Source organism: Pocillopora damicornis, chromosome 14 (genome assembly GCF_964200805.1).
Source record: "Pocillopora damicornis chromosome 14, jaPocDami1.2, whole genome shotgun sequence".
Taxonomy (NCBI): domain Eukaryota; kingdom Metazoa; phylum Cnidaria; class Anthozoa; order Scleractinia; family Pocilloporidae; genus Pocillopora; species Pocillopora damicornis.
Window position 1 is genome coordinate 925,001 of NC_142683.1, and position 9,210 is coordinate 934,210.

At 35.0% G+C, this 9,210-nt stretch overlaps 1 protein-coding gene across 2 annotated transcripts in view; it reads right to left on the bottom strand.

Annotated features, from left to right (window-relative positions):
• Positions 1-7,272, bottom strand: part of LOC113671606 (endoplasmic reticulum resident protein 44) — a 9,848-nt gene extending 2,576 nt beyond the window's left edge. Inside the window, exons 1-10 of one of the 2 annotated variants that reach the window (XM_089194156.1) lie at positions 7,079-7,272; positions 6,851-6,926; positions 6,616-6,655; positions 4,700-4,769; positions 3,891-3,995; positions 2,989-3,105; positions 2,454-2,522; positions 1,485-1,531; positions 1,180-1,237; positions 292-523 (exon numbers count right to left, since the gene is read on the bottom strand). In XM_089194156.1, the coding sequence (XP_089050282.1) occupies positions 292-523; positions 1,180-1,237; positions 1,485-1,531; positions 2,454-2,522; positions 2,989-3,105; positions 3,891-3,995; positions 4,700-4,769; positions 6,616-6,655; positions 6,851-6,926; positions 7,079-7,120 (856 nt within the window). In that variant the 5' untranslated portion in view covers positions 7,121-7,272. The remainder of the gene's footprint in view (positions 1-291; positions 524-1,179; positions 1,238-1,484; positions 1,532-2,453; positions 2,523-2,988; positions 3,106-3,890; positions 3,996-4,699; positions 4,770-6,615; positions 6,656-6,850; positions 6,927-7,078) is intronic. The other variant, XM_089194157.1, reaches the window with a different exon arrangement.
• Between the last annotated feature and the right edge of the window lie 1,938 nt (positions 7,273-9,210).

Below are 9,210 nucleotides of genomic sequence, written 5' to 3' on the forward strand. Positions count from 1 at the left end.
TATTAGCACTTCCACACAAGCATTCTTTGCCTGTAGGAAATTACAAGGCCTTGAGCTATGCGTACTAACATGACTCTGATAATGACTTCAGTCAGTGGTACATGTAACTGAATGAGTCCTTTTCAAGATTTACATTGTTTCATGTACACTGTATCTAGCCTGTATGATCAGACAAGGAGTATGTGATCACAGTATCCTTTGCCTTGTAAAGCAAAAAACAAAATAACTCAACCTTGATTATGACATCAGGTATCTACATGTATCTCTAAATGATGGTTCTTTTTCTCTCACCCTTTTCCTGGACAAGCTCCCTAGCGACTTCTGTTTTGAACAGATCCACACTTTGCTTATCATCAGGATGGTGGAATAGAAGAAGAAATGGAATACCCTCTTCAGTAAGTTCTTCAGCATTCTCAAAAGTTATCTCTCTGACCAGAGGAATACACTTGTCTGAAATCCAACTCTTCATGAGTTCATAGTTGCGAAGATCTCCCATGAAAACCATTTCTCCTTCAACACCTCTCTAAAAACAACAAGAGAAAAAGAAAATAAAAATAAACCAATGTATCTGGTCTTCAAGTATGTAGCTTACTATGAAAACTCAGTTGGGACAAAGTTTAACTTTTGCACTTTTTTGAAACAAAGGTCAGCTCTCTAAAACCCACAGCATCTGTGTGTCACTAAGACTCTTTCTCTAACTTAACCCTTTAACTCCTAAGAGTGACTAGCATCTAATTTCTCCTTACAATATCACCCCTGAATCAAACATTAAGGTAATGAGAATAATGGAAATGATCACCAACTAAATCAGCTCTTGATTATCAAAGAAGTTCTCTTTGTCAGCACCTTAGGAAATGTATAGTAAATAGTGTGGAGAATATTGATATTGATGTTAGGGTGTAAAGGGTAAAGGGACAAAATTTTGTTACAAGGAAGAAGATGAGTGCAGAAGTACCAAGTGCATCATCATATAAATAATGGATGCTAATGCTAAAATTTCTAGTTTCCTGTCAAAACCTTGGTTCCTTAAATGATTTATTTTCTTGTCTCCCAACTAAAGGAGCTCATTTGGTTCAGCATCTTGCTCAAAACAATTAATAGAGGTCACTCCACTTCAAAAGACTGGCCCACAATTAGTTTGTAATGTCAATTAATATCATTTATTCCATATACACCCACATGCTGAGGCCTGAAGACAATGTTTTCTCCTGTCTGTCTTTCTTTGAGAGAAGCATCCCTACAAAAAAACAATTACTGAATGTTACTAAATTTGTAATAACTGTTTTGGCTGTGTGCATGATAGCTGTCATTTGAAAGAGTGCACAAAAATGTCCTGCAAATGATTTATTATAGATTTCCAAAGTCTCCTTCTGCTTTGTCCTGTATCCTCATGTGAAACTCAACGAGAATTTGAAGTTACATCTGATCCATGCACTCACTCAATTGTGAAGACTTTACAAATTAAAGCTTTTCCATAAACATACCCAACTCCAACATGAAAATTGCAATCATCTCTGAATTCTTCTGCCACCTGAAAAAAAAGGAAAAAAAAATTAGTATGATGAGAAACAAACTACAAAACTATCACACACATCAGTTACTTGAAAACAACCCAAAAATTGACATGAAGCACAATCAGCAAACACACACTCAATGTGAAAGTGTGTTAATCAAGTGCAATACAAGAGAAACCTACTATCTTTAACTCTAGTTCCAGTTAGCGATTGTTTGATTTATTGAGTTGATAATAAAAAAGAATAATGGTTTAGCCATTATTGCACAATCAACAGTCAGTTTCACACATTTAGTTTGTTTTACAAGAGCTTTCAGATAAGAACATGTAGTTTTGGAAGTATAGCTAAATGCATCATGTTTCCATTAAAGTTTTCACATTCATATTAATTGCCATGAATAATTGGGAAGTGTCAATCACTTGCATTTTGATACTTTAACATTTATTGGGCAACATTTTTACATAAAGTTTGAGTTATCAGGGTAAATTTGAGCCAAGGGAAAGTGAAATTAGTTCAAGTTGATGGGGTTCTACTGTATTGTTGACCCTTGCAACATCATCATTTAACTTTTCTGTATATTATCATTCTCACACAACTTGTAATCCACAACAAAACATTGCCACATCACCTTTGGGATTGCAATATTCTGGAAAAGCACACCAAGTTTATCCCAGATACCTTAAATTTCACCTCCCCCCCTCTCTCTTCCCCCCCCCCTCCCCCATTTTCTGTAAATGTACAACAATGAATGAGTGAAGGGCAGCATTGTGGCAAACTGAAGTCAACATTAGTTGTCACTTTGTAATGTCTTCTTAAGAGCAGCCACATGGATGGATGTTATGTGCCAGCTAATTCTGTTAAAAATTAATTTATAAAAAAAGCTGCCTAACAATAACTTGAATCATACAATTGCACAGATTGTATTCAATTAATACATACTTTTTCATAGGTCTTGAAGTTGTCACTGTCTTTGCTTTCTAGGTAAGCAATGACAGTTCTTTTTGAAGTCTATGGAAACAAAACCAGAACACCAAACAAATAAAACTACAGTATGTACACAAATCTAAAAGGAATATTGCCCAACATACTCCTACAACTTGTTTTTCAAGGGAATGTGCACCTGGGAAAGACAACTACCTCACCATGAAATTACATAAGGCAACCATTAGTCCAAGGTGTTAGATACTTAAATAGTATCCTAGTAACTCAAGCACACGATAAAAAAGACCAGAGCAAATAAAAGAAATTAGATCTTCCACAAAACAAACCCTGCAGTTCTTGTAAGAAAATGCAAACAAATGAAAAGAAATGTAAAACAAACACATACATGTGAGCGTCTATCACTTCTCACAGATCATCTGCAAGTTACCCAAATGGAGAAAGAATCTTCATGGTTTTCTTTAAGATGTTTACCATATTTTCCAGGATTTTTCTCTCTTTTTATTACATGCTTCACTTTTCTTATCAGACTTACATCAACATTGAGATCACTCAAAGCATGAAATTCTGCAATTCTGCTTGTCATCTGTTCCTTGATAAACTTTGAAAAAGCATCCACAGATCTCTGACCTCTGTACTCTCTCCTTGCAACCTGAATAAGCAATAATTATTTGAATTAACTAATGTGACCCTTTGAACCCTGACATCAGCGTAAAATATTCTCCATACTGTTTGCTATAAATTACCGTACTTCTTTGGTAAACAATAAGAAATAACAACTTTTATTACAAGGAACGATAAAGTACATTGTACAGATGTGGGAAAATATATGAATATTAGGGAATGAAAGAAATGATCACCAACTAAAGAAACTCTTGATTATTAGGCAAATTCTCCTTGTCAGTTCCTTAGTTAATGTACAGAGAACAGTATGGTGAAAATAAATACTGTTAGAGTGTAAAGGGTTAAGTGTTATGCTGTGAGTGATCAGGGAGGGTTAAGGAAGGAAACAAGTCACTTTTTTAGGATGGACAGACTATGGTCTTGGATGATTCAAGGTACTTATTGTATTACAAACGAGAAAGGATAATGCCTTGATAGGATAATAAAGGTGAAGTCTGTTTGCGAACAAAGTAGCCCACCCAGCTGGAGCTTATCCCAGTTTCCAAAGCATGAAGAGACCAGGAGTATAACTACTCCCCAATGGATGGAATGCTAATCCATTGCAAGGTTACCCCCTAGCATTTCATCAGGCCTGCTTGACAATTCATGGGTACTCATTTATACTCCAAAGTGAAGGGAAGCCCAAGACAAGACATTGACCCAGCCAGGTCTTAAACCTGGACCTCTCAAGTAGAGCCTATGGACTGTTAAGCTGCTGCATCACGCATGTAATAACATACAATCATAAAAATAATTATAACAGTAATGTTTTACCTGTGCATTTCTCCACATCTTTAAAGTTGGATATTTAGTGATGTGAAATCGTTGTGCTATCTCTTGTTCTGATTCACAATCCACTCTACCAAACACAACCCCACTCTGCAAAGAGAAAACACTAGCTCACTGTCTCTTCTTACATAGAGACATATTGCATTAAATTAGAGATGCAACACTTAATCAAAGGTAGAGTTTATTCTAAAATGTAATTTCTTAAACCACAGATAACAGTTATAGTAAATAATCCATAACTATCAAAATATTAATGACACAAAACCTTGTTCAAAGAACCAATTTACATCTCTCTTTTTCAGAGAAATTTTCATGGATAGTGGAGATTACGGAGTTGTACCTTACTTTATATTAAATCAAAATGAATTAAATTCCTCAGATATATGCTACATTCTTCATGTTGGGTACAGCAATCATTTGAAGGTGGCATTTATTGGAAATTATACTTCTATCTGCATTATCTGATCCCGGGTGATGCAGAAACCCTTATAACTACTCTAACACTTTACAATCTGTTAAAAGCCTGTACATATTATCATTTCACCAGTGATCAAGACAGAATGGTTTCACAGTAAAGTTACAGAGGAGCTTTTCCTTCCGACCATTGTTTCTCAATCTATCTCCAGTACTGGCTCACTATATGATGAGAGTTTAAAAGTACAACTAAATCCTCAATCCTACGAACCAGAGACTCAAATCTAAGGAGTAGTAGTTCTGAGGAATACAGACATTTATCTGTCAAACAGGGAATGAAATAGATAATCAATTGATGTAACAATAAAAACAATGCTAACCGGAAATTCTTCATGGACAAGATCAGAAGCTTGCTCAAAAACTGGAGCTAACATTTGACTAAATCTACACCTGAGAGGATAAAAAAATACAATTACATTACACACATCCCTTCACTATGAATTGGACTGTTAATTGTATGAAATAAACTCATTGATGCATGTGATCATGAGACAAAAAACTAACAAAGGTCAACTTTAAAGATAAAATGTAGAAAAATTTGACTGAAAGATACATGTTGTTGGTTTTTCTTGGAAAATATTTCGACCAAATCACTCAGTCTTGACCCTTTAACTCCCATAGGTGACCAAGACAGAATTTCTCCTTACAATACAAATACAATATCAACCAGATAGGTGAGGAGAATAAAGAAAAATATCAACTTGGGGATAATTAGTTGATCCAATACCAAATTCTCTGAACTAACTTTATACAAAGTGTATGGTTGACAGTAAGGAGAATTACAAATTTGAACTGGGAGTTAAAGGGTTAATTAATAAGTTTGTCGGAGTGATTCAGTCAAAATATTGTCCTAGAGAAGCCAACTAAATTCCAGTCAGTTTCTTCTGCATTATGTCCTTGGAATGTGAAATAAATATTTTTGCTTTTTAAGATCCAGGTGTACAAATTACAGCCAATTTTTTATTTTTTAAGTCAGTTGAAGTTTTATTTCCCCCCCTGTTTATTTTTATATCTTTTTTTAACTTTTAACTTAATTGAATCATGGATGATTCCTCAGCTGTTTACAAAGGAGTTAGAATTATTAACTATTTATTATAATAATGACACCACTATACAGCTGCTTTCCATGAATGCTGTGCCATAAAGAGCTTTGATGATCTCTCCTTTGAACCTGAGGGATTCTGCGCACCTTGCTTCACAATAAAGACTATTTCACAATTTGGGGAATGAGTTGACTGGAGCTTGATGCTTAACCAAACTCAAAGGTTTGATATCATGTGAAACTCATGGATAGTGCATCATTCCGGTGTTTCAGTGGGGTTTCAAAGCACGTGCACCTAACGAAATTGGTGTATCTTGGTTAGATGATCACCTTAAGAATAATTAATGAGTTTGAAAAAAATACAAGACAGCCCTTTTTTATTTCATTATGAGTAATAAAAAATTGAATGAATAAAACTTTTTTAGCAACCAAATTGTGCCAATGTTTAACTGCCAATTGCTGCCTGTGTATTAAAATTAATTTCAGAATCTGTATGTGTAGACTACCTAAATGTAGTGAATCCAAGGGGGGCATTTTAGCAAAATCATAAATATATTAGATATTAGATAACTCTTTGATCCTATGATCTCAAAAATTATTTCATCCAAAAAACCAACTTTTTTAAGTAATATTCCCAGAATTTATTTTCAACTGTAACTTAAGAGGTGTATGTTTTCCTATGGTTTGGAGTTGCTTTGAAAAATTTCAAATTGCCTCTAATGTAAACATTGGTTTAAATTTCAGTCGTGTTCCACAATTACATAAAAGCAGCTTTATATACAACTTTGCATTTATCATCAATGGGCAAAATTTGTAAATTAGCTGAAGTATTCATGCAGTAAAGTTTGGTATAAGACAATCTACAGTGTTTATCAGAAAAAGTTGTTGAAGGAATTAAACTGATTATTTTGAAATCGTTGACGGAATTGAGAGACGTTTTGACCTGAAAGAAACCATGCATGTCTAATAGTATAAACGCGGTATGTAGAGGCTGTTAATGGGAAGTCTGATACCTTATTAAAAAACACACGCAAAACAAAACAAATAGCCCACATTTCACATCAAAATCAAACAAAGCAGCATATGATCGAGCTCTTTATTTTGTTTAGTGTTCCAGCTGATGTGAAGCCCCTGAGTAACGCACGAATGTTACGAAAATTATACAAGTTCGCTTGATTTATTATAGTGACTTACCAATCGGCGTAAAAATTTATGAAAACCAGTTTATTATCGGCTGAAAGAAAAATAAATCAAGGAAATAAGTTCAGAATAAACTCCTTACTAGATAAATGAAATAGTTAATAGCCGTTAGACAAATTTCCGGAAACAAATATTTTTGACTTAGAGTGTTTCTCGATAGAGGAGTCGAAGTTAGCTTACAATAATATTAAAACTTAATCGCGTACGTCGATCAGTTCAGAAACCTTACCTAGTGTTTGATCGAAATTTTGACTTGTGAGCTGCACCACATGACCACAAAACGAGCTGGGAAAATAAAGTACAGCCTGCAAAATGTAATCAACGAGTTAGTTTCTGTAGTAACTTGGAAGAATGAAAGGCCACATCGACGTGGCTTCCTCTATCCATTTTCAAACGTGCGTTCATGCGATTCAACGGCACAACAGCGGGAATTAAACATCTCACAGACGGTACGCACCACTAAAAAGCAAACAAGCCACATCTGCGACGATCTCAACATCTTTAAACAAAAGAATTTGCAAAATAATTTAGTAAGAGATCTAAAGGCAAGTCATGTTTCCCGGCGGCTTACTGACACGGCAGTCTCTGACTGGTCTGTTATGCGCATGCGACATGTAGCGTATTTTGAATGCACATAACAGAACATCATCTCTGATTGGCTAATATCTCCTCAAGGAAGAATAGCCAATTAAAATTTATTTAAGAATGACCTAACCTCTTCCCGGGAAAATTTGCACCAATGCGCTTGCGGCTTCTCGATTTGCTAAAACAGCTGGTCACAGAGCGGGTTAAGCGTCTAAAACAAATATTTACTTATTCTTTGAAAAGAACAAAGGGGAAAATATATTCCCGTTTGACATAAGCTGATATGCATGTCATATTCATCTGCAGTTTTATGTTTCGATTCAGTCGCAAAGCTAGCTCCAAACACGTAGAAGGTTAATGACTAAACGGACTCATATCAAAATACATTACTTTACGAGGCGAGCCCTCAGATATTTTTAGGGAGAAATTTTACTTTTCCTTGAAATATATGAAAGTTAAGATAAATTGAAATTTCACCTCGCAAAAAAAACATTCAAACAGAAAAAACAGCAGGATATTTTCCTTGTTCTATAAATAAATGTTTCCAGTTTGAATTTAACGCGTTGTTGTTTTGTTAAATTTTCTTCGTAATTCTAGCCCTTATTTCGGCCAATATAAAGTATGGATTGACTGGGTTCGTCTTGAAATTACAAATCATCGCCTGAAGTTTTCATTTATCTTTTTTCTTAGTCAGGAGCATCATATGAACTTGTTGGCTGAGTGAGAGAGACGGACGGAAAAACATTCTTGGCTCAAAATCTATACTCCCTGACCGTGAGGAAAAAGATTTCACGCCGGACCTTACAAAATTAACTAAGATTTTAGTGAGTTTAACACCCTCTTTCTTCCTTTTCATTTTCTTCTCTTTTTTTCCTTATAAATTTTTTCCACGGCTCTGCTCACGCCATCGTTTACGTCCCTCTTTCGAGATTTTTTTGAGGTGGTTGTTTTTTCCTCGTAAAAGTGCTCGCGGGGCCAAACGTGTCATTTGATAATGCTACAATAGCAAGTATCTTAGGCGAAATATTTTGCACAGCCTGCAGAACGGGAATAATCTTTTGTTTTTGTCAAGTGAACGGAGAAAAGCCCGAGGCGCGCTTGAAGCGTGATGCATGTGCAACGAGAGGAGCGTGCAAAAACTAAACATTTTTCTTTGCACGCATTGAGATGTTTAATTTGTTAAGCTGACACTTATTTAAGTTATGCACAAACGACAGTTAATTTTGAGTAAAAGCCATAAATTTGTTTTTTAGATGAACAATTTCCTGTGTTTATCTCTCGCGCAACATATTTCAAAGTTGAATATCAAAGTTCAGTTCGATGAGAAGGTTGAGAGAACATAACTGTTCATCAAATGGAAGAAGAAATGTGTAATCTTTCAAATGAAGTCAATCTTTGACTAAAAAATGAAAATAATTTAAAAACATCATCTAACAAAGTTACAAATGACAGAGTTCATTTGCTTTTATCGAAGCCTCAAAAGTTTGTTTTTTACGGTTCCCAGAAAAATTCTAAAAAAACACGTCCTTCTCACAGTGGTTTTACAACAGATAACGTGAGTTTTAATCTCTTACGTAAATTCCAGTAACTTGAAAAATTAGGTCTAGCAAGTAATAATCTGAATTATCTTAGAGGTCAGACGACTGGTTTTTAAAAGCTGGCGTCTTGGATGGACATGATCTATTTTTTCCTGAAAAAAACAGCTGATTTTATTTCTATTTAAGTTTTTTGCTGCAACATAATTTTTAATCTTCAGAAAAGTAAGGAAGTAGTGAACGACATATGAACTTCAACAGATCGAGTTCCTTTTACAGAGTTGTATCTCTTTGATGCATAGAGATTATTGTATTTGACCATCTCTCGGGGGTTTGACTAAATAACAGTTTCAAGCAAGCCATTGGCTGCCTATAGAACGGCTTATCTTTGTGTTCTTACGTTCTCTTGCTGTGTTCTTGTATCAGTCAATAGCTGAGTCATAAATGTTTAACAAGGCCAAGCTATTTT